At 57.4% G+C, this 24,723-nt stretch overlaps 1 protein-coding gene across 4 annotated transcripts in view; it reads right to left on the bottom strand.

Moving 5' to 3' along the window:
• SBF1 (SET binding factor 1) overlaps nucleotides 1-24,723 on the bottom strand; it is a 156,725-nt gene that overhangs the window by 5,461 nt on the left and 126,541 nt on the right. The window contains exons 15-36 of one of the 4 annotated variants that reach the window (XM_077837750.1): nucleotides 23,804-23,916; nucleotides 23,033-23,182; nucleotides 22,631-22,699; nucleotides 21,473-21,631; nucleotides 20,965-21,224; nucleotides 20,531-20,703; nucleotides 20,187-20,260; nucleotides 19,663-19,858; nucleotides 18,906-19,033; nucleotides 11,538-11,713; nucleotides 9,125-9,264; nucleotides 8,385-8,592; nucleotides 7,949-8,145; nucleotides 7,663-7,800; nucleotides 6,407-6,499; nucleotides 5,939-6,016; nucleotides 4,967-5,151; nucleotides 4,394-4,570; nucleotides 1,791-1,892; nucleotides 1,492-1,677; nucleotides 1,171-1,297; nucleotides 952-1,082 (exon numbers count right to left, since the gene is read on the bottom strand). In XM_077837750.1, coding sequence (XP_077693876.1) covers nucleotides 952-1,082; nucleotides 1,171-1,297; nucleotides 1,492-1,677; nucleotides 1,791-1,892; nucleotides 4,394-4,570; nucleotides 4,967-5,151; nucleotides 5,939-6,016; nucleotides 6,407-6,499; nucleotides 7,663-7,800; nucleotides 7,949-8,145; nucleotides 8,385-8,592; nucleotides 9,125-9,264; nucleotides 11,538-11,713; nucleotides 18,906-19,033; nucleotides 19,663-19,858; nucleotides 20,187-20,260; nucleotides 20,531-20,703; nucleotides 20,965-21,224; nucleotides 21,473-21,631; nucleotides 22,631-22,699; nucleotides 23,033-23,182; nucleotides 23,804-23,916 — 3,260 coding nt within the window. The remainder of the gene's footprint in view (nucleotides 1-951; nucleotides 1,083-1,170; nucleotides 1,298-1,491; nucleotides 1,678-1,790; nucleotides 1,893-4,393; nucleotides 4,571-4,966; nucleotides 5,152-5,938; nucleotides 6,017-6,406; nucleotides 6,500-7,662; nucleotides 7,801-7,948; nucleotides 8,146-8,384; nucleotides 8,593-9,124; nucleotides 9,265-11,537; nucleotides 11,714-18,905; nucleotides 19,034-19,662; nucleotides 19,859-20,186; nucleotides 20,261-20,530; nucleotides 20,704-20,964; nucleotides 21,225-21,472; nucleotides 21,632-22,630; nucleotides 22,700-23,032; nucleotides 23,183-23,803; nucleotides 23,917-24,723) is intronic. The other 3 variants (XM_077837758.1, XM_077837766.1, XM_077837775.1) reach the window with 3 other exon arrangements.

Raw genomic sequence — 24,723 nt, 5'->3', positions numbered from 1 at the left:
TGGTACTCAGTGCCCAGAACACAGCTGTAACGGCAGCCTGTTACAGTGCCCTTGGGTAAGGGGCACCCAGTGAGCACCCTTAGGCACCAGCTGGCCAGGTGACTGACTTCCTGCATCTCCCACCAAGTTAAAACCAGGCCCTACAGTGAGAACAATGGGGTCACTTTGCAGCTGTGCATGCAGGGCAGGGCCAGTGAGCAAGCACAAGTGCTTTCTGGCAGTCACACCGGTGTAAGAATTGGGTCCTTGACAGAGGCGGAGAGATGAGAAGTGGCGCCCTTCCCTCAGAAAACGCTGGTTAGACTGCATCCAGTCATTCCACCGGAACATGTCGATTGTGTCCCAACTCTGGAGGGAAACCAAGGCACCAGGCTGGCCGGCCAGGCTTCCACCAGCCGGAGCAAACGAAAACATTCCATTTTGGTTCATAGATTACGACGTCTCCCGATTTCAGAGGGCTGACTCCATTCCTAGTGCTCAGGAGTGGTCATATAGCTGTCCCCAGCCCCGTAGCAGGGCAATCCTGCAACCCCAGCTGGTTAAACCCGCTGACTTTGCTGCTTCCCAAGTCCCTTCCCCACATGGCCCCAGGAGGGTTTGCTTTTCACTCGGGATGCCCCTGGAGATTAGCAATATACCCCACAGCCACATGGAGGCGCGGCCTGAGAAAACCAGGGTCCTTCAATGGGGATCAGGCTGCACTGGATATTGGGATCCCTGGTCTCTGTACTCAAGAGGAAGGGCACTGCTATCTCCTCCATTTCAGGCTGACTGGGGCCCCCCTGAGAAAGGCGAGGTTTGGGCCCCTGTTCTGTGTCACTCCCAGAGCTGGGTTGCCTCGTTCCCTCCAAGCAGTGGGGTGGAGGGAGGTCTCCTTGGATTGTGCACTGGGCTGTGGGAGGCAAAGGTTATGTCTGGCCCTGGCGTCTCTGGCCAGCCAAGCAGGCTCACCTCACCATCCTCGGGGGCGTACATGTAGTTGAAGAAGACGGGGGTTTTCTTGTTCAGCCGGTCGATGTAATCCCAGATGGACTTGTAGACCTGCTGGCTCTTCCGCTCGCCCTTCTCCTCATACAGGAGGCCTACGGGGATGGAGAGAAAGAGAGAGAGAGACCGCTGAGCTGACAGAACTGCCCATTGGTGATGGGGCCCGGGGCCCAGATCCCTTACCCAGCTCGATCCGCTCGTAGTCCGAGTCCAGCAGGAAGGTGCGGAAGCGATTGGAGACGTAGTGGTAGCTGAGGAACTTCAGGTAGTACTGGGTGAACTCAAACTCCATGGGGAACTGGAGGTGGATCTGCAGAGAGACGAGCGTATAGCCAAATGGACACCAGCCTCCACCTAGCAGAGCATTGGTGGGGCAGCCCCCGCGGGATCTGCAGCTCCATGCAAGGCATGGGCTGGCTCTATACCTGGGTTCCACTGGCCAGAGGCCCAGGACACAGGTTAACCCTGCGCCGAGATCCGACACCCCAGCTGCTCAGAGCTCACCTGATGGACACAGTCCAGGAACTGCAGGAAGACAGGAGCGAAGCCGCTGCTCTGAGCGGCGAGGGTCTGGGCTCCGCGGTGGCTGAAGCGGTGTCCAAAGGACAGCCACTCCTTCTCAACGAGGAGCCGGAAGCCCTCCATTGTCCGGTAGTAGGGGTCTGACAGCAGCTGCACCAGGGACACCACCTGCAGGAGGGAGGAGGCCAGAGTCATGGCCCACAGGGGCTGGGACCTCAAGCCAACAGCTGGGAGAGAGGCCAGACCATGCCAGCCGGTTGCTGCAGGGCTCTGACTCCTACCTGCGTGGTGATATCCCAGCCATCCTCCAAACTGACCAGCACAGAGGAGCCTGTATCCAGCAGCTCCACCACCAGCACGGATATCTGCAGGATCTTGTGGATCTGCAGACACAGCACAAGAGGTTAACTAGACATCGACAGGGGGAATTCAGGGCTGGCCCTGAGCAGGGGACAACAGGGGAACAGCCTTTCCCAGAAGGCTGGTGAGCTTGGCAGGCCAGAGCCTCTGAAGTACATATGGGGAGGTGGTACATGACCAGAGTCCAGACCCTACTGTCGCACACAACAATGAAGTGTCCTCCAGGCTCAGACTGACCAGTCCCCTGGACCTGAGGAGACTGCAGGGCAGGAATGGGGCTGCGAAGGGAACAGAATGACCCCAAACCCAGAGAGCTGTGTGTGAATGAAACTCTCACGCCACACCCCTCCACTCAAAGAGAGCAGCCCTCAGCAACACTCCCCTGTCCAACCTAATGAGGAGCAGCGTGCGGGCCATCAAGGGCCCAGATTCAGGCTGTTTCGGAGCCTATGTAGAACCCCTCTCCCCCAGGTAGATGTGCAGGTGCTGACTGGAGCCGGACATCCAGAGCACAGGGGGAGAGGGAATGGCTCCACTCAGACACATGGGTCCCTGCCCAAACGCCAATACCAGACTCACCAAGAACCTGGGCTGGCCTCGGGCAGACAGCACTTGTCTCAGGGCCCAGGCGATTGGGCCGTGCGGTCCCTACTGCCAAGAGGAGAGTCAGACACAAGATCTGAGGCCATGTGTGTGCCTAGAGGCCCAGAGCAGAGACAGTGCCTAGCCTCTGTCCAGCCCCAGCATGCACAGGGCACATGGCAGTCAGCATCTGGATCCCTGCACAGAGGCCCAGAGAGCATCTAGCTGTGGGAGCTTGGCCAGATCTGTGACAGAGGCCTCTGGAGCCAGCCAGTCCCAGCAGCTTTGCTCTTGGGAGAGCTCCCACCAGCAGGTCCCTTTGTGGACTGGAGGGCGTGTACCTAGCCAGACTGGAGTTGGCAGGAACCCCATACTCACCAGCATGGGGGTGCATGCACTGACTAGAAAGGACAATTGGATCATCTACTCTGCGCTCCCGTATAGCCCAGGGTGTTAAATCTCTCCCAGCTACGTGTGTACTGACTCCAAGAGCCTGTGTTTTGGGGAAGCTCCTTCCAGAGACATCCAGTCTGGATCTGAGGACACCAACGGAACAAGAACCCAGCACTTCCCACAGTAGCTTGTTCCAGGGGTTAATCCCCCCCACTCACTGTTCAAAATAGTGCCCTATTTCTACTTGGAGGCTGTCTGGCTCCCACCGCTTCTTGTTCTGCCTTTCCCACTATATCAAAGACAGCGTTAGAGCCTGGCATCTTCTCCCCAAGAAGGGTCTAATCAGCACAATCATTTCACTTCCTGTTCTTTTTTGACAAGCTGAACAGATTGAGCTCCATAAGTCTCTCACTGTCAGGCATTTTCTCCAGCCCTGCAATCATTTTTGTGGCTCTTCTCTGCACCCTCTGCAATTTTCTAGCAACCTTTTAAAAATGTGGACCCCAGAACTGGACCTAGTATCCTAGGAATGGTCTCACCAGGGCCATGTACAGAGGTAAAATCACCTCCCTGCTCAGAGTCTCTGCTCCCAGCATCGCACTGGGAATTCACACTGCGTTCCTTGTCCACTATGACCCCTAGCTCCTTTCCAGAAGCCAGACCCCACTCTGCACGTGAGGCCCACATTCCTTGTCCTAGGTGTGTAACTCTGCTATTAGCTGTATTTAAACACATTTTGAATGGGCCCAGCTTACCAAGCAATCCCGATCGCCCTTCTCATTGTGACACAGCACTCTACCGCTCTGTCACCCACCAGTTTCACCAGATCACTGGGGAAACGTGGAAAAGAATCGACTTAGGACCGATCCCTGCCGGGCCGCACTGAAACCACTACGTTCCATGACAGTTCCCACTGACAGCTCTGAGATGGCGCCAAGCACTCTCCCTCTGGCACATGGCTGGCTATATGTTGGACACAATGTACAATCCTGCTCAGGATCTAACTGATCGCGTCTGTGGGGCTGGGAAGGAATGTTCCCCCATGTCAGACTGGCAGAGACCTTGGGGGTTTCCTCCTTCCCCTGCAGCCTAGGGTGTGGATCACTTGCCAGGATCATCAGAGGGTATCTCCAATAATTTCCCACCGTTGTGGGGGCCTCAGGCAGGGGTGGGCTTCAGTCCCTCCTAGTCTCTCCGCCCGTGGCATACCATAGGCTAGTCTACTAAAATACCTCGGTAGAATTTTGGCTGGCGGGCTCACCCTGCAGGTGCTGGTGTCCTGGATAGACTGGAGGTCAGATGAGATGGTTTGGTCCCTTCTGGCCGTAAACCCTATGACTGACTCAAAACTGGCATGATGCTTGGATCCTGCCCCAGGGACCCAGCAACTAACCCTCACCTTGGGGTTCCTGTGACACACACCAGCAACTGCCCTCAAGCACCAGCTCCCCTCATACTGTAGGATCCCAGGTGTGGAGACAGATCTGGCCCTGGGTCTGCGCGACAGCCCTTGTCCTACACTGCCCAGCCCAAGACCCAGCGCACTGACCTGGGACAGCCATTCGGACTCCTCCAGGGTCCGCAGGTACGTGAGGCTGGGGTCTGTTGAGGGGCTGCCGGGCACGCAGGCCTTTATCAGCTTCTTGAAGCTGGCCTTCACCTGCCGCACGTCAAACACTTCGATGGGCACTACCTCCCAGTGCTGCAGCGGGTCTGGCTTCGCTCCCTGGGCAGAGGGTGAAAGTGGCAGCCCAGGTGAACGCACACTGGGCAGCACTAGGCCCATTCCCGTTTGCCCACCCTTCCCTTCACGGAGCCCCTGTTTTGCAGCGGGTTCCCCACGCCACGCCTGGGCTTTGCCTAGGAACAGCTGTAGCTGCACGGATCGCTCTGGGGCGCTGTCCAGGGGGAGCCTGGCTGCCGGGCTGCGAGCCCAGAGGGGGTTTGTCGCTGGAGTGGGCCTCCTTTCCCTACACCGGTCCTGGCTGCAGGGGGGACGCCCCCCATGAAGCTACCACTCCTCCCCAACAGTCCCCAGCAGCTCCACGCATTGAGCACCTTCCGCTGCTGACAGCTCAGACAGTTCCCTGCCCCACATGCTTCCTGGTCACTGGGCCGTTACCTTCAGCTGCGACTTGTCCCCAATGATGTAGAGGGAGGCCCGGTGCTGGCGCAGGAAGCTGGCCTCAGAGGGGGCCCCGTTGTGCTGAGCGCTCACCAGGTCCTTCCCAGCCAGGCGGGACCCAATTTCCATGTTCAAAACATAGTTGCTCATGCGCCCGCTGGCCCGGATGCTGCCCCACTTGCCTGCAAGAGAGGGCAAGGTCATTGCCATGGCCCACTCAGCTGGCTCCCAGGCCTCGTGGCCTCCAGCCTGCCCTGTCACCTTCTGCCTTCTCCCAGACATCCAGCTCAGGGGGCAAGCAGCTCTCCTCCTTGAGGCACCCTCGCTGAGCTGCTCTGGCCCCCAGCCCAGATTCCATGTGCACTCGGGGGATCAGATTTGCTTCTCACTCCCCCGACTTGCCAGCATGTGGATTTGGGCAGCTGGGGCCCGCCAGGGTCAGAGGCTCTGGAGCCTTTGTCCTTCCCACAGGCACTGCTGAGATTACCCTCTCTGGACGGACGCCCTGCCTTGCCCAGCCCCCACTGGCTCAGCGAGCGGCACCAATATGCCCGTGGCACTGCGGGGCCCTTGGTGGCTGCTCCGGGGGATTCTCCCCTTGTCCCTGTGCACTGCACCCCCTGTCCCTTGACCAGATAACTCCCGCTCCCGGTACCCAAGCACTGGCAGATGTGTGAGGTGCCCAAAGCAAACCTGAGAGCCTGTTCCAGGATCACTTACCTGCGGCACCAGGAACTGCGGTAAGACAAGCCATTCAGTGATAAGTGATAAGTAAGACAAGCCATATCAGGCTGCAGAGAGTCGTTAGCGTGCAGCAGCTCATTAGCTTACCCTTTTGATTGGGGGGGTTGGGGGAGGGTGTTACTGGGACATGTGGTTAGTCATGTGAAGGGTGTGGTGTTACATGGGGCAATCAGTCACATGACCATGGTTAGCGCCCGGCAGGTTAGGCGGATGACAGTACAGTACCTCGGGGACTTTCGCGGCCCTTCACCGATGCACCCTTGGGGGTGGACAGAGTGACCACCCTAGCTCTGGGACCTAGCACTGAGAAAGTACAGGACGAAAGGAGTCTTACCACGGGCGGCAGACCATGCGCGTCACCCCGAGCCGCACTCACTGGGGACAGGCTGCTGAGCTGGGAGGGATGGGGTGGGAGGAGTGGTGCCCCAGGGGTGAGATGGAGCGAGCAGCACAATGAATGGTACGAATGAGGTGACCCCGGCCCACTGTGCTCCCAGGTGATCCGAGTGCCGGAGGCTGGGCACCCCCCCGAGAAGCGAGGACAGGCCCATCTCCTGGCAGGGCTGCCCCCTATGCTCTGCGAACCCTGGGGAAGCAAAGGTGAAGCATCTACTCTACAGCCAGCTGCCTTGGCCTGGCGGCCTCTTGGGCGAGGGCCCTGCGAGGCAGGGAGCTACGCCCGGCGTTCCTCACCTCCTCGGCTAATAGTGCCTGGCCCATCGTCCTTCCCTCCCATCACCTGCTTCATGAGCGATCCCAGCTTGGGCTGCCTCTTGTCGGAAGAATCTGTAGCACCAACAAAACACCAGCTTTTGGCCTTGCTGTTCGTCCCCCCAGCATCTCCCCTGCCCCCAGCAACGCGCCCCGCAAGCAGAAGAGGCGGCGCCCAGGGCTGGAATCCACAGCAGGGATGAGCCAGAGGCCGGAGCATGGGGCAGGGTCCCACGCTGCAAGGCAGCTCGAGCAGTGGGCTCTGGTCACCTGCTGCCAGACAATGCACCGCACGTGCCCCTCCCTGGGTGCGCCACCCAGCTCTGCCCCATCCCCTCTCCCAAAGCAGATATACCCTCCACTCTCGCTGGAGCCTCTCCCCACACTGCTCCAGGCTACCTTCTGCCCACCGCCCCTCCACTCAGCAGCAGCTCGCCAGGATGCGGGGTCGGAGGGGCTCCCAGCTATGTCTGGCCCTACAGAGTGGGCTGCAGCCCCCCCACCCTCATTCCAAGGCAGACTGGGAGGCGTGGAGGAGTCTGGCCAATGGCTCCCTCACCTCACTGGTCCCAGGCCATAGCTTGGGCTGCGCTGGGTGTGGGATGGTGCAGACAGGTGATGAATGGGGATGGAGCTTGGTGCAGGATGCAGGGCGCTGGGTCAGCCCTGCTCTCCCAGCAGCAGGAGGAGGGAGGCAGAGGCAGGACAAGGAACAGGGGGCATGAGACTCACCTGAATATGCCGCTCAAAGCCCCAGCTGCTGGGTGCTCTCGGCCCTGCCCGTTGGGCACAGTGCGGCCAGGAGGTGCTTGGACATCTCGCTGCTTACAGAGTCCGTTCCTGCCATCCCCAACCCGCCCCAAAGCCGCCAGGGTGGCCCTGGTGCAAGGACTCAAGTCAGCCAGCACTTGTAACGGAGCCCCAGGGCTTAGGGCCTTCTGAGACCTGCCCCACACTGGTAGTGCCTGGGCCCCACAGCCCCACAGGGAAAGGAGGGAGCAGGAGCTGAGCAGAGCCCACTATGAACCCAAAGAGGTGCACTAAGGGGGCACTTTGGGGCGGGCAGAACCCCCCCGCAACAGCACAGCCCTGCCCGGCTCCCTGGCTGAGCTGGAAGGACGCCAAAGCCAGAGGCCCGTTGACAGCACCAGCCCAGGAAGTGGGCATGCCCAGCCTGCTCCCTCCTCTCCCCACTGTGCTGTGGCCCCATGGCTGAGGTCTGACCCACGCCTCCTTACCTGCGCTACTCATGTGCGCAGAGGTGAAGCCGCTGAGCGTATTGCGCCCGCTGGCGTCAGCGTAGTGCGGCATGGAGTTAATCACTGCCTGCAGGTACTTCTCCTGCTCCAGGCTGGTGGAGTCTGTTTGCGACGGGCCTGCAAGGACAGCCAGGGTGTCAGCAACACACAATCACCGCGCTGGGGGAGAACCTATCGGCCGGGGTGCTGCCGGCACGTTGCTACCGGAGACGGAGCATTCCCCGGAGGCACACGCAGCGCCCCCCCGTCACAGAGAGGCAGGTACCTGCAGTAGGGGTGTTCTGCGACTTGAAGAGGCCCACAACGCCCTTGCCATGCAGTCCCCCCGATCTCAGCAGCACGGCCTTGGTGCGGGAGTTCCTCCAGCAGACGACAGGGAAGCGGTTCTGACGGTAGCACCGCGAGATCCTCTGGATGGTGTTGTCCTGGATGCTCTGCGGGACGATCAGCAGCCCGGGGTAACTGCAGGAGAGAGCACAGGCCATATGCCATGTCATGCCACACTAGGGGAATCGCGCAGCAGGGAGGAAGGGGCTGCCCCCTGGACAGCCTGCTGTCCATGCGCCAGGTACCCGCCAGCCTTGCCCAGCCAGGTACCCGCCTCCAGCAGATGGCCCCCCACACTGGGTACCCGCCTCCTACAGATGCTCCCCAACCCAGGTACCCACCTCCGGCAGATGCCCCCCATGTTAGGTACCCACCTCCGGCAGATGGCGTACATGCGGTTCACCGTGGAGATGCGGAAGGGCTCATTCTTGGAGCGGGTGAGGCTGTTACTCAGGGTGCCCAGCCCCATCCTCTGATAGTCGCGGCAGCAGGCTCGCTCTACTAGGTGGCTCATGGTCATCTTGTCTGAAGGTTTGATGATAGTGGAGGGGGTCAGGGTGCTCCTGTCTATCTCTTCAGACACTGCTCAGGCAGAGGGAAGAGGCGGGGTCAGGTCGCTCTGGAGGCCACAGCCCCGGCAGGGGGAGAGGGAGACTGGGGCCAGGGCACAGTCTGATGCACCCCAGGCCTGGCCTTGCTGCAGCAGTGATGGAAGGTGAGGGCACAGCTGCTCCGTACTGGGGTGCCAGTGTCATGGGACACTCAGGAACGGGCCAGGCGCTATGGGGACTGAACCCAGGAGCCTCTGGATTGAAGAGCAAGAGCCTCCACTGGCTGATCTAACCGCCCGGCTGGGTTCTGAGCTCCCAGGCTGCAGCAGCTCTGTGGCTTGGCCCCAGAGGGGGACAGAACCGGGCTGCGCTTGTGCGAGTGACAGCAGGTGACCAAGCCAAGCCACCTCATACTGTAGGGCAGACCCCAGCTCCTGGGTGCTCACAGAGCTAAGGAGACAGGCTGAGACGCCAATGCTCACCCACGAGGCACTGCCCCAAGAAGGCCCCCGCCCCCGGCTGCCCACACAGGAGGCAGCCTGTTTGCCAGGGAAGCTCCCAACCTGAGATCTCATCCTCATCGTCCTCCTGGAAGTGCTGGCTGCTGCGATGCTCCCAGGCAGGTGGTGTGTACTTCTTGCGGGTCACGTATTGGCGGCCAATGGTCTTCTTGGCATTCTTCACCAGGTTCTTGGAAAGCGTCCTGGAATGAGAGCAGGGGAGCGTGAGGCCAACGTGGTACCAGCCCCAGACCTGACATGCCATGGTGCGGCCACAGGGACCCTGCCCCCAGAGGGGGGCTCCAGAGACCTCCCCCAGCCCAGCATGAGAGGGAGAGACCCTGACACTCAGTCAGACCATGAGCAAAGCAGAGGCAGGAGCGTCCCTTGGTGCCACCCACAGACATACTTGCACTAACCCTCCCCTCCCTAGCTCCAGCAGACTGGGGACCACCATGACACGGCTCCCACCCAGGAGGACAGGATGGCTAGGCAGTTACCATGGGCTAGAGATGGGTGCCAAGAGACCAGTCGGCTCCTACTAGGGACTCCTACTCCCCCGACCGCATCAGGATGAAGGGGGAAACCCAGATGTGCCTGGACCCCTCAGAGTCAGACTGGGCAGGGAATCAGTCAGAGCTGAATGACACCGGCTGCCCCCAGCCTCAGGGCCATATGGAGATCCTGGATCAGCTCTGACAGGAGCGTCAACGGGGGCGGAGGACTGGCTATCTCAGGTGCTGGTCTGGCCCCGCCACCTCGTATCTGAGCACCGACTAACTCTCTGCACCCCCTGTGAGGCCAAGCACCACTCTGATCCCTATAGGCCAGGTGAGGAGCCGAGGCAGAGGCCAGACTTGCCCAAGCTCACACAGGATGTCTGGGGTGAAGCAGGGAATTGAACCTGGGTCTCCCCCATCCTAGGCTAGCCCCCCGCAGCCCCGGGCCCATCCTTCCCCTCAGGATGGCGCTGGGCAGCACCAGCGCTGCCCTCTCCACAGCAGACGGGGCTGCTGGCTACAGACTGAGCTGTCAGAGGCTGTCAGTTCCCCAGAAGCAGCCCAGCACCCTCGGGGCCTGGGGCGCAGGGAGCGGACGCTTCCCGCAGGCTAGCAGGGCTTTGGGAGGAGGGCACAGGACAGGCTCTGGGGGCTCTGAGCTGCAGTGCAGATCAGGTGCCCAAAGATGCAGCTGCAGACACGAAGAGGGTCCAAATAATGTCAGTGCTACACCCACCTAACCCTACTGCTGTGGCCACCAGCTCAGGCTGCCCCGGGGCTCGGAGACAAAGGAACACGACTGGCCCCCAGCACAGGGCATGGTGCAGATGGACAAACACTTCCACGATTCACCCTCCACAGCAGCTGCAAACAGGGGCGGGCACAGTCCCCTTGGGACCATATGGGGAACTAAACCCTCCATCTAGACCATATGGCCGCAGCGAGGTTGGGCCCTAATCCAGCCTGTACCATAATGGTGGAGAGAGGCATCAAGTTTGCAGCCCAGCCTGTACCATGATGGCAAAGGTGGGGTTAAACCTGCAGCCCAGTCCGAAGCCCTGGGAGAGGGAAGGGAAGGGAAGGGAACACCACAAGGGAAGACCCAAAGCCCTTAGCATGCGGAGTGGGTGAAAGGAAGAACCACTGGGACCAGTGAAGGCTAGAGCCTGAGCCAGTGCCACCTTGCAAGCCCCTGTCCAGTGTGAAGGTGTCTTACGTGGATGAATGGCCAAGGTGCCCAAGGGATATGACACCCACTGCCAGGCCCTGGAACATATCGGTCACCTGCTGGGAGCTGGGTCACAAACACACAGGAGAGACGCTTAGACGTCACACAGCACCAAGCCCAACGCAGCAGCAACCAGACCACCAGCAGCTACAGCACTTGCTAGTCACAGAACGCGGGTGGAACAAAACAGGGCCCCATCATGCACAGGATCTTCTCATCATCCCCAGCGCTGCCCACCCTCCTGCAGGGCTGGGATTAGACCAGCAAGGGGATTCCCCCGACAGTTAACGCTGCTGGTTCACAGGTTTGAGAAGGGGTCCCTACGCCACCCCCTTCCCTTCTGCTCAGGGCTGGACCCGCTGCCTCGGAGAGCCCAGGCCAGGAGTCAAGGCACGTGACTGCAATCTAATCCTGGCCTCTTGTCCCTGGGCTGCAAAAGCTTTGGAGCCAGTGAGCCAAGAACCCAGTCCTGGAGAGAGGCAAGCTCAGCTACCAAGAATGCTGTTGCTTTGCTCAACAGCAAGCTCTCTGGCTGGTAAAGAGGAGCGAGGTCGGGCTCTGAAGGGAGTCTGCTCAGCGGCTGTCTTCCAGCTGGATTTGGGATGGGGCAGAGGAGACTCCTTGGGGGTTTCAAACAGGGACCCAAAGAATGCCCTGGGTCTCACGCTCCCTGGCAGCTCAGTCCCATCACAGCGTGGGGTGGCCTAGGTCCCCACTCCCCAGCGAGGGGGCACAGGACCTCCGATACCTGAGTGAGGGGTTTTTCTCCTTGGCCTTGGGCTGCATGGCTTGCTTGGGCGACTGGCCCACGGTGAAGGCGAAGGTGCCGCGTACGTGCTGGGGATAGCGCAGCTTGTGCAGGTGCTTCCTGAAGACCTCGGCGCTCTCTGAAGCCACCTCCACATCGAAGGCGATCCGCAGCAACTGTGGGGAAAGCAGAGTGGGCTCAGACTGCCACTGGGGGGAGGGCCTTCCCCCACCCACATCAGGGCCAGGACCCCAGGGGAAGCACATTTAGCACACGGCGTGGAGCAGAGCCTCCAGCAGTGTGCCTGGGACCAGCCCGCCAGAGCACTCACTGCTTTCCTGCTCACCCAGTCTGGCACTGATGGTTACTTTTGTCCCACGCCCCCAGTGGCTTCACAGACCCTACCAGATGGTTACTCGATGTCCCCGTGCTGCCATCCCCGCTCCCAGGGCGGGCTGAGAGATCTGCTCATGGCCCCAGCTGCCTGGCTCCACACCCAAACAGCAGTGTAGTCAGGTGGACAGTTCAGCCCCAGAATGAAGGCAGGCCCGTTTCCTGCAGCACTGAGAGCACACAACACCCCTGGGAGCTAGGAGATGTACAGCGACCCCATTCTACAGGTCAAATAAGTCGAGTTGGAGCTCAGGAGTTCCCAGACCCTGGCCCAGCGCTCTGTCCACAGGAACATGCTTCCTCCCTTAAGCATAGAAACCGGCCACTGCCTGGGGTTCCAGCAGCCCCTCAGGCTGGACGGGAGGGGGAACCGCAGCACAGATGGGTTCCCTGCTCCGCTCCACTCCAAGAAGGGGCTCAGAATTGCATCACGGGCTGATACCAACTGCCAGGGAAAGAGCCGTTTATCCATGGGGCAGCCAGGGAGCAGACGTCACCTCAATATCAGCTTACCCTCTGGAGCAGGGCTGGCATGACAGGGCTACCCACCTGTGGCACTCCGTCCTGACTCCAGATACACAGAGAGGAGGGCTGCATGAACACTGGAAACGTGAGGTGGTCAGCTTACCGTCCCCCAAGGCCCCACGCTCGGGCATTCTGCAGCTGCTCTTCTCCCTCAACCCAACCTTCTCCCTGCACCCCCACTTCCAACCCAGTATCCCAGGATGGCTCTTGGGTCAATGGCTCTCATGTAACCCAGCAGGAATGGAAGTCTGGGAGAAGGCCAATGGTGTGGGGTGATACCACAATCTGCCCCCCAACACCAACAGGACCACCCTGGTCCACCCACATCCCTGCCCTGTTGCTTGACTGTCCCTCAAAGCTGTAAAACGCTGTGTCTGAGAATCTTATACACGTGCGCTCCCCTCCATAATGCACCACAGGGAGACTTACAGACCTGTACAAACGCAAAACCCACGCAGCCGCAGAAACAGCCTGTCTGCCATGTCCTGCCCGGCTTTTTCTAATATAATTTGATCCTCCTGATTTCAAAAATGGAGGTTAGCAAGCTGAATTTTGAAGTTTAGACCCTCCAACTTGCAAATACGGCTGCCAAAATTCACCAGAAACATTTGAGATACTAGCACCATCGGCATGAACTTGTCAGCAAAATCAAACAGTTTGGCACAATTCCTTTACTGTCTTTTAAGAACTAAAAAGAGAAGACACATGGTTCTAATACCTGTTGTACCCTAATACTGAACTTTTTATAGCATTTAGTCACCTATATATCATAATGTTAGAAGTTGATCGTTACACAGAAGGCTGTTTTTCCTTTAATACGTGAAATCATTTGCTTATTTTCTTGCATGCTTAGTATTTTATAGCACATAATGCTTTGTAGTTAGAGTACAACTGCCCCAGAAGTCATGGTGATGGCATTTTTTTCGTTTTGTTAAAAAAAAAGTGACTGGTTAGATAACGCGTTGGTTACAAGGACATACGAGTGGCCAGACTGGGTCAGATCAATGGTCCATCAGGCCCAGTATCCAGTCTTCTGACAGTGGCTGGTGTGAGACACTTCAGAGGGAATGAACAGAACAGGGCAATTATTGAGTGATCCATTCCCTGTCGCCCATTCCCAGTTTCTGGCAGTCAGAGGTATAGGGAAATCCAGAGCATGGGGCATCCCTGACCATCCTGGCTAACAGCCATTGACTGACCTGTCCTCCAGGAACTGATCTAGTCCTTTTTTGGAACCCGGTTATACTTTTGGCCTCACAACATCTCCTGGCAACGAGCTCCAAAGGCTGACTCTGTGTTATGTTTGTTTTAAACCTGCTGCCTATTTATTTCATTGGGTGACCCCTGGCTTTTGTGTCATGTGAAGGGGTAAACAACACTTCCCTGTTCACTGTCTCCACACCTGTCATGATTTTATAGACCCTGGGTGAATGGGGCAAACAAAGTTTTTGTCCTACAATGGCCCATTTAGTCTTGATAGTGCTTCTTGATGGGCTAGGGAACCAAGTTCAGAGCAGACATTTTTACAATTATAAATCAAAACTTACACATAACCTTATAGCATGGGATACAGACATCATAGAATCATAGAATATCAGGGTTGGAAGGGACCTCAGGAGGTCATCTAGTCCAACCCCCTGCTCAAAGCAGGACCAATCCCCAATTAAATCATCCCAGCCAGGGCTTTGTCAAGCCTGACCTTAACAACTTCTAAGGAAGGAGATTCTACCACCTCCCTAGGTAACGCATTCCAGTGTTTCACCACCCTCCTAGTGAAAAAGTTTTTCCTAATATCCAACCGAAACCTCCCCCACTGCAACTTGAGACCATTACTCCTTGTCCTGTCCTCCTCTACCACTGAGAATAGTCTAGAACCATCCTCTCTGGAACCACCTCTCAGGTAGTTGAAAGCAGCTATCAAATCCCCCCTCATTCTTCTCTTCTGCAGACTAAACAATCCCACTTCCCTCAGCCTCTCCTCATAAGTCATGTGTTCCAGACCCCTCATCATTTTTGTTGCCCTTCGCTGGACTCTCTCCAATTTATCCACATCCTTCTTGTAGCGTGGGGCCCAAAACTGGACACAGTACTCCAGATGAGGCCTCACCAATATCGAATAGAGAGGGACGATCACGTCCCTCCATCTGCTCGCTATGCCCCTACTTATACATCCCAAAATGCAATTGGCCTTCTTGGCAACAAGGGCACACTGCTGACTCATATCCAGCTTCTCGTCCACTGTCACCCCTAGGTCCTTTTCCGCAGAACTGCTGCCTAGCCATTCGGTCCCTAGTCTGTAGCTGTGCATTGGGTTCTTCCGTCCTAAGTGCAGGACCCTGCACTTATCCTTATTGAACCTCATCAGATTTCTTTTGGCCCAATCCTCCAGTCTGTCTAGGTCCCTCTGTATCCTATCCCTGCCCTCCAGCGTATCTACTACTCCTTCCAGTTTAGTATCATCCGCAAATTTGCTGAGAGTGCAAACCACACCATCCTCCAGATCATTTATGAAGATATTGAACAAAACCGGCCCCAGGACCGACCCCTGGGGCACTCCACTTGACACCGGCTGCCAACTAGACAGCCATTGATCACTGCTCCATGATTTTTCCAGGGACTGAGGTGAGGCTGACGGGCCTGCAGTTCCCAGGATCCTCCTTCTTCCCTTTTTTAAAGATTGGCACTACATTAGCCTTTTTCCAGTCATCCGGGACTTCCCCCGTTCGCCACGAGTTTTCAAAGATAATGGCCAATGGCTCTGCAATCACAGCCGCCAATTCCTTTAGCACTCTCGGATGCAACTTGTCCGGCCCCATGGACTTGTGCACGTCCAGCTTTTCTAAATAGTCCCTAACCACCTCTTTCTCCACAGAGGGCTGGCCATCTACTCCCCATGTTGTGATGCCCAGCGCAGCAGTCTGGGAGCTGACTTTGTTCATGAAGACAGAGGCAAAAAAAGTAAGATTATAAAACGCTTGTAAGTTGCTGCATATATTAAAGTCAATGCCTATCTCAAACAATATTAACATGCAGCTGAGCTGCTCAGTGCTCATTTGACACCTACAGTCTTGCCAAGAGCTGACACCTGATTTACCAGCATCACAACCATGCAAACTATGCAAGATGGGGGGCCATCTGCATCACAGTAATACATCAACTACCAGCTGAAGTGCTCAAGGAGTTCTGACAAGGGAAAACCATCCAGAGCCAAACCATCTGGAGATTTTGCAAACACATTTGTAAAAACAGTACTTCAGACTGGAGCAGACCTGTGCAGGTATCACCAGGATCTAGTAAGGGTGTTGAAGGCAAACACACTCAAAAAGTACAAGGCCCATCCAAAGAGTGGTAGAATGCAGATACGTGTCTCTTCCAAATATCTGGATGCATTTCGCTGGGCTTCCAGAAAATAAGGAGGACTTCGCAATACTTTTACCTGAGCAACTAATGACAAGCACCACCTGATAAAATCATCATTCCGGCTGGTGGCTTTCAGGATGAGGCTGAACTATGGTGCTTTGCAGCCACAGTCGATAGCCATCAGCTGTATGATCATCAACAAGAAACAGACAAGAAAGATTCTACATGGTGTCTAGCACGGTTGTTGCAGCCGGGGACACTGATATGCTTATACTTGGCTGCTCACTATAGCACAAAGACATGTAAGCAGCTTTGGATGAAAACTGGCACAAAGGAACCAAAGTACTTTCCTAGCCTTGCCATTTGTGAGAAGCTACAATATGAACCTGCTGCTCTGGAAAAACCACTCCCATTTCATGCCCTGACTCGTGAGATGCTACTTCTTTTATTGCTGGACACAAGAAGGTCGCATGGAAAGCTTTTCAAGGACACCATCAGCTTCTAACACACCTTGAACAGGGAGACCTGGACTCACAGAAGGTGAAAACCACAGAAGAGTTTATTTCTAAGATGTATGGCTTTCCAAAGGTCCACAGCACTGACAAAGCAAGTGCCGTTTTGGTCACACGCTTGTGGTCATCAGAAGCTCTACCCCTAAGAAATTATGCTTTTTATTTCCATATACACAGAGCTCACTACCAGGCAGGAGTTTGGAGAAAGGCCCGCTGCCAAAACCTGTCACATCTTCCTCCCAACAAACTGGGTCAGTCACAGGAGGACAGGTCTGGTGCCACAGCTCTTAGCACTGCCAGCGGTACCAGCAGGCAATATCCGTGACTGCCCAACAAGGTGCGGCAGCCAGTGATGCAGGTGCAGAGCAGCACCTCTCATTTGTACAGGAGCATGCAAAGGCAGTGAACTGGGACAAGGCTGTGTCAACGCACCTGCCCCTTACTTGAGAATACTGGCCTTACGCGCCGAGTACGTGTCGTAAGTGACCTAATCCTAAATTGATTCAAGCTGCCAGGGTATACCAATGCTCCTTGAAATAGCACAACATTAACTTATTTGCATTATAACATTTCTAGTAACTCGTATAAACGAGACACTGAAATCCAAGAGCTTTCTGAAAAGGCTTTGCATACTACTTGGTCCCTTCTGTTACATCCTACAGGAAGAGCCACCTGAAGCAGGTTAATCCTACGTGAAAAGGAAATAAAGATTTACACTTCAGCGATTTCCATGTGTTACTGTCTGCTCTGTATGCCCCACGTACTGCGTGGTAACAGCCATGTTTGGAGGCAGCACCCCCAAATTCTCCTATAGAGACTTGTGACCAGCTTTTACCAAATGCCTCTGGCAGTTAACATTTCTGAAAACCCGACTGGTCTGTCGGGACCCCTCCCCCTGAGCCCTTGGAGAAGGGGATGCTGCCTTTCAGCCCTGCATGCCTAAAGCAGCACAGGGGCAATAAGCAGTAGGAAAGACACCCCACTCCTTGTTCCATGGCTGCAGCACTGCCTGGAAAAGCTCACTGGCTTGGGTCTAGCTCAGCTCCTGCGCCCCTCAGCATCCTGTATGTCAGCAGAGCACATGGGGCTCGTGAGACATCACACCCTAGTACTACCATTGGTCCAGGACAGGACAGCAAATTCTATCCCCTTCTCTGCGATGGAGCCTACAGATCCCAGCAGGCAATGCTCAGCCAGGCCACAGCTGGCTCTGGGACCTGCAGTCACCTGGCCTGATGGCTGCATTTGGCCAGTCAGGCATGCAGCAGCCCAAAAGCCACACAACTTGCCAGCAAGTTAAAGTAGTATGAGCTGGATGAATGGACTATAAGGTGGATAAAAAGCTGGCTAGATAGTCAGGCTCAACGGGGAGTGATCAATAGCTCCATATCTAGTTGGCAGCCGGTATCGAGCGGAGTCCCCCCAAGGGTCAGTCCTGGGACTGGTTTTGTTCAGTATCTTCATTAATGATCTGGAGGATGGTGTGGATTGCACCCTCAGCAAGTTTACAGATGACACTAAACTGGGAGGAGAGGTAGATACGCTGGAGGGTAGGAATAGGATACAGAGGGACCTAGACAAATTGGAGGACTGGGACAAAAGAAATCTGATGAGATTCAACAAGGACAAGTGCAGAGTCCTGCACTTAGAATGGAAGAATCCCATGCACCGCTACAGACTAGGGACCGAGTGGCTCAGCAGCAGTTCTGCAGAAAAGGACCTAGGGGTGACAGTGGATGAGAAGCTGGATATGAGTCAGCAGTGTGCCATTGTTGCCAAGAAGGCCAATGGCATTTTGGGCTGTATAAGTAGGGGCATTGCCAGCAGATCGAGGGACGTGATTGTTCCCCTCGATTTGACATTGGTGAGGCCTCATCTGGAGTGCTGTGTCCAGTTTTGGGCCCCACACTACAAGAAGGATGTGGAAAAATTGGAAAGCGTCCAGCAGAGGGCAACAAAAATGATTAGGGGTCTGGAGCAAATGACTTATGAGGAGAGGCTGAGGGAAGTGGGGATGTTTAGTCTGCGGAAGAGAAGAATGAGGGGGGATTTGATAGCTGCTTTCAACTACCTGAAAGGGGGTTCCAAAGAGGATGGATCTAGATCGTTCTCAGTGGTTGCAAATGACAGAACAAGGAGTAATGGTCTCAAGTTGCAGTGGGGGAGGTTTCGGTTGGATATTAGGAAAAACTTTTTCACTAGGAAGGTGGTGAAGCACAGGAATGGGTTCCCTAGGGAGGAGGTGGAATATCCTTCCTTTAAGGTTTTTAAGGTCAGGCTTGACAAAGCCCAGGCTGGGATGATTTAGTTGGGGCTTGGTCCTGCTTTGAGCAGGGGGTTGGACTCAATGACCTCCTGAGGTCCCTTCCAACCCTGATATTCTATGACAAGCCCAGGAGGTCAGTGACCCCTCTACTCCAGAAACGGTCTGCAGGGCCCAGGTCCCAGCTGGGGCCCAACATAGCAGTTTGGTGAGGTCTGTGCTCCTAGCCCCAGAAGACCAGCAGCAGCTGGGAATAGAGTCCAGCTTTCTGCCTGGAGAGTGTCTCTGGCAGGAGTGCTGGGGGGCTCGTCTCACCTGGAATGTGCATGAGCGCAGCTGCAGCCCCTCCTGGATGAACTGATCTGTCTGGACCGTGGTGCTGATCTTCTTCTCTTTGGTCAATGAGGCAATGGGGAAGGACCGGATCACCACCTGCTCCCCCACTGGGGCCATGGAGAGCAACAGGGGACACGTTAGCCACATGCAGGATACAGTCTCAACCTGGCTCAGGCCGCCAATGGGCTGGGACATGCAGCCCTCACCTGCTCCCCAGTAGCTCTGGGACTGCGCTTGCTGCTCCAGGGCAGAATCAGCCTGTAGCCCAAGGCAGCGGGAGCTACATATGGGGACCGGAAAGTAAAACTGGGACCAAAGGGGGCCCTGCTTGGCAAATGCCTCTCCCCAGACCAATGGGCAAACAGCCCCTCCCCTGTAAAAGGGAATTCCTTTGCAGTACTCTGAGTAAGCCCCTGCTCTGGCCACAGCCCATTCTCAGATCTCCACTGAGGGAAATACCATCCACCAGCCCAGACTCCTGCTGGCTCTAAATGGTGCTGGGCTCTGGTTCAGCAAAGGCAAAAAGCCCCCTACAGCAGAAGCCTCCCTCCCCAGTCCAGTCGGCAGCAGGGCAGGGCTTCAGACACCCCACCCAGGATAGATTCCTCCCTGTCCCGGCAAATCCTCCACCTCCCACGTCTGGTCTGCCGGGCAGGAAGAGGCCCCGAGGAGCAGTGCAGGGACCGGCCCACCAGGCTGCAGGGGATGCAGCGTGGCACAGAGGGAGGGTCCTCACCCAGCGGGTCCGAGGGCGTGCCCTTGAAAACGATGCGGTAAGTGGTGAGGAAGATGGCTCCTTCCGCGGGGAGCAGTGGGGGGCCCCCAATATTCCCTCCGGCAGCTTCTTCACGTCCGTCGGGCATGAGGTACACACGGAGCCCTTCCATGACGCACTCCTCGCCCACCAGCAGGCTGGGGCGCAGCAGCTTGGGCTGCAGGGACAAACAGGAGGAGGGTTGAAAGCCATGGGAGACAGGCCAGCCCCCCCACAGAGCCATGATGGCTGGGGAGAGGTTCACAACTGAGCCCCAAAATGGAGCTGCTTCAGCGCTTGCTGGAGACCCACTGGGCCCCCTCCCTTCCACGGCAGACAGGGTTATTCCCAACTCAACACAGCTGAGCTCAGCTGCCTCACAAGGGAGGCCTGTGCAGGCAGAGGGATCCCTTTGCACGCCGCAGGCTCCCTCAGCCATGGTGCGGGGCACAGGGGGTGAAACCCAGAAAGGAGGGGATGCCCCTGTGCAGCAAGGTAATACAGACCTTCTGAATAGGAGGGAGCCTCTTGCTCTCCCTGTGCACAGCATCCAGTGTCTCTATGTGCATCTGCACGATGTCTGAGGAGGAAGGGAGATGCAGAGTTAACCCTACGGGGCAGGAGCGTCCCGTCCCGGCTGCAGGCCCCGGACAGCAGGAGACTGAGAACACGGGCCTACTGCAGCCTCTCTACCAGCCTCTCCACTTCCTCCTGGGGGAGCTGAACCCCCGGTGGGCAGTGCCTGAGCACACCCCTCCCCTGCTCTGGAGGGGACTCACGGCAGCAAAGCGCTGGCTACAAACCCAGCCCCCTCCCCCAGAGGCCCCCCTGCGCTGGACAAGCTGTTTACCAGGGATCATGATGTGCAGCCCCTTCAGGTGCTCGTTGGTGACGCCGCTCTCTGTGCACACCTTGTCCACGAAGCGGTTGATGAAGCGGACCACGTAGTTGGCCACATCGGAGCTCTCGGCATCCTCAAACCCACTTTCCGTGTCGTAGCTTTCGGCCACGCTGCCGGCAATGCTAACACAGGGAGACGCGGCTGGGAGTAAGTCTGACCACACAGCACATGCCAGCTCTCTCCCACACTCCAGACAGCCTTGCTCTCCCGGGCACCCGGGCGAAGACTGAACCCCAGGCCCACACATACAAAACACTAGTTCCACCCACAAACTGGACAGCCCGCCAGCTCCAGGGCCTGGCAGCACATGCCAGCTTCAATCCGCCCCTCCCCACCCAGATCCTTCAGTGGCAGCTCCCACACACTGCCCACCGGCCAGCTACCTGTTGGTGACAAAGCTGTTGCTGACGCTCTCCACGTCGCCCAGCCCCGAGCTGCGCAGCAGCCGGTTCTTGCTGGTGTCGAGGGGCAGCAGCAGGTAGCTCATACGGTTGGCATAGTGGATGGCCTGGCTGAAGACTGTGCTCTCCTCCTTCTGGATCAGCTCCTGCTGCTTCTCCCGGCTCATGGTAGGCCACAGCCGCCGCTGCTCCGACGCAATCTCCAGGGCAGATTTCTCTTCCTGAAGTCCCTCCTTGCCCTCCTAATGGAGCAGGGGGACAGATCAGCCCTTTGCCTGAGCGGGAAACCTGTGTGCCAGCTCCCACCACACAGTGTCTGCAGCAAAGCACCTGCTCTCATCAGGGGCTCCTACCCCCATCTCTCCCCAGGAGCCCCAAGCCAGGTCACATCCCAGACCCTGTGCCTTCAGGCCAGTTCTTGCCTCCTCACTAGCTACGAGGAAGGCTGGGCCAGGACAGCCTGGGGTTGGTATTCCTGCCGCCCCATCACCTCATCCACGTGGTTCTCCCCGTTGCTCTCCAGGTACAGGGCTCGGATGTGGTTCTGCACATCGCAGTAGAACATGGCCTCCCAGAACTGGATGTTGGTCCACACTACGTGTTCCTGCACACAGCTGTAGGCAAACTGCGTGATGCCCGGGCTCAGTTTCTGGGGGGCAGAGAGAAAAGAGGGTCTCAGCGCAGATGCCTCCAGTATGCCAGCCCTTCCCCAGCTAATCCATGCTGTGCTCTAGCTGGGAAAGGCAGTGCCCTTGGCCAGCCAGCGACACCACAAACGGAGGTCCCTCCCTGCACAAAGCAAGATTGCACTGACTGCCCCTTCTGCGTGCCCAATTAATGCCACAGCAAACCACCTCTGCTGTCGGGGAGCAAACACTCCTGAGCTCTGCTCCTGCGAGACTGAGGGAATCAAGGTCAACACTCCCTGGCCTGTGTGACCAAGCTGTCTGAGCACCCTGCAGCTGGGTGCCACGGCCCTCCCTGCGTTCTCAAGCCCAGAGACGAGCAGCGCCAGAGAGAGGCCCAGCCACTGCTGCCATGTCTCCCGGACAGGGAGCCCCTGCTGCCCCACAGGGTCTGTCCACACTGCAATGAAAAAGTGGCGGCTGGCCCATGCCAGCTGACTCGGACTTGTGGGGTAGACCTCCAAGCTCTAGGGCCCCCCCCACATCACAGCGTCCTAGAGCCCAAACTCCAGCCCGAGCAGGAAGTCTACACAGCAACAAAACAGCCCCTCTGCCCATGCCCCGTGAGCCTGACTGGCACAGGCCTGCTGCAGGTTTTGGTTGCATTGTAGCTATACCCCGAGCGGCTACCTCTGGGCTGGGAGAAGCGAGGCCAGTGGATGCAGAGCTGACGTCTCTCCTCGCACCACAGCCTCTCAGGGCTGCCTTAGTGCAAGGCCTCTCAGACAGGCTGGAGTCAAAAGGGTTTGGGGCCCAATGGGATGGAGGCAGGAGGCAGAGTGGAGCCTTCATGCCTGCTTGAGCTACGGCCCCTGTGGGGTGACCCCCTCAGAGAACTGCCCCAGGAGCGGCACAGCTCGGTGCTGCTCTTGGCAGCCAGTCATTCCGCAGTTACAGCCAGGCAGACACGGGGCCGCTCTGCCAGGATCTGCGGCACGCACCAGGCTGCACCGGATACTTACTCGGCAGAAAGCAGTGACTAGTGGCAAAAGCGCTGCTGCAATCCCATGCTCATCCATGGCAGTGCAGTCCTGGGGCGAGGGGAGAGAGACGAGATTAGCACACAGCCCTGGAGAAAGGGGCATTCACTATAAGGCCCCAGAACTACAGATCCCCAAAATTGCCCCCCAAACCTCATCCCCGCAGCTCTGGAGAGGGGTTAACTGGCATTCGCCGCAGGGCTCCCAGAGCTGTAGACTTCCACCCACACACCGCCCCAAGTACCCTCCAGGACAGAGCTGTGCTGGCTTCCCCAGCATCCCGGAGATGGCACCAGCCCCCCGAAGGAATCCAAGGGTGTGATGGCAGCAGCCCTGGTGAACCCTCGCCTCGCTGCAGCTCCGGCCAGCCCCTTTGCGCAGTACCTGTAAACAGCAGTTCATCATGCGGACAATGAAGTCGAATTGTTGGTGGTCCAGTACGGCCCTGTTCTGCTGCACATGCAGGTTCAACTCCTGGGTCAGGCAGTGTCTGGCTGCTCGGCCCTTCATGGCCCTTAGCACAGCTGGAAGCAGCTGCAGGAGGAAGAGCACAGAGTACAGCGACAGGACCAAGCTTCCAGCCCAGGCCCTGCTGAGGATTACAGGCTGGAGGGCAGTTGGTAGCAACTGGAGATGGATGTAGAATATAGAGGGCCTGCTGCAAGGCCTGATGCTTTGGAAACTCGCAGACAATCCACCCACCCACCCTGTGGTGGTCAGCACAGCCAGAGGCGACACACTGAGCCCCCTGTGCCACAACGACCCACCCTGCAAACCCACACCCTGGAGAGTTAAATGCAGCAGCACCGAACTCTCACTGCCCGGGACCCCAGCCCGTCTTGGCCATCTCCAGAGGCCAGTCCCAGGTGGGGGAAGAAACAGACAGTGGCCACAGCATTCCAGGTTTGCCAGCCCACACTGGTTAAGTGCGGCAGGTAGCCAGGCTCCGTGGCACACTGGGCAAGAGGCATGCTGAAGACGAGCGTGTGAGGCGGCGTGGGGCAGCCTAGGCAGATGGAGGACTGGACGCAGACAGGAAGCTCTCTCCTCTAAGCCTCTGTGTGATGGGACAGCAGAGATGTAGAGCAGCCAGGGGCTGGGTGTCCTGTCTCTCCACACACCTGCCCCTTTACCACCAGCTCCCTGAGCCCTCACCTTTTTGGCTTCTAGCATCTTGTTCTCGAAGACATAGGAGATGCAGTTCCTGACCACCTCCAGGCGGCGGGCGCTGTTGGCCAGGGCACTGCCATTGCGCTCCATGATGGCAGCTGGGGAGAAAGTCGCCAGTCACTACACTGCAGGAGTAGGTAGGGGAGGCTGGCCTGTCCCCCTCTTAGGGAGACACGCTGCACAGCCAGCCCATCTCACTGTCCTGCTCTGGGGCTGATTGTTTCTGACGCCCATGTGGGTCTCCCCTGCTCCCTTTCCAGTGGACAGCACGGCCCAACTGGCTATGGTGGACATGAGCAGCCTCAGGGGCATGGACCCCCAGGGGACATGGTTCCTGTTTCCATGGACTCGGCCTAGCGGTAAAGGGCCAGGGGGACACAGAAAATGGGAACACTGGCTCACTGATGCCTTCGGTCCCTGGGGTGCCCTGGGCTTCACAGCCAGCAATTGAATAACCCCTGGAGTGCTGGGCAGCAGCCCAATTCCACAGATAGGCAAACTGAGGCACAAAGAGGTGCAGTGACTTGCCACAGGGCATGACAAGTCAGGGGCCTAGCCAGGAACAGGACCCAGCAGTCCTGACTCCCGCTCCCACTCTAACACACGAAGCATGTTGTTCCGGAAGCGAATGGTTTTCTGAGGTGGCACAGATAGAGATGCAGAGCGAGCTGCTCGCCTCCCCAGGCAATGCTGGCCCTGCAGCTCAAGGCTCACCCTTTCAGAAGAGTCCACGGATTTCGGATGCCCAATTCGAGGCACTTTGGGCTGGACTGTCTGACCTCCACCTTCCCTGCCTCAGCTCAAAGCTGAGGGGAATCCCAGCCACACGTAAGAACTGTCTTTCCAGCCCTTCCTAGCTGACAGACCCCTACAGCCTTCTCCACCCCAGGCCCACCGGCCTGCTG

Source organism: Eretmochelys imbricata, chromosome 1, assembly GCF_965152235.1.
Source record: "Eretmochelys imbricata isolate rEreImb1 chromosome 1, rEreImb1.hap1, whole genome shotgun sequence".
In the NCBI taxonomy this organism is placed as follows: domain Eukaryota; kingdom Metazoa; phylum Chordata; order Testudines; family Cheloniidae; genus Eretmochelys; species Eretmochelys imbricata.
This window is presented reverse-complemented; position numbering and strand designations above follow the sequence as displayed.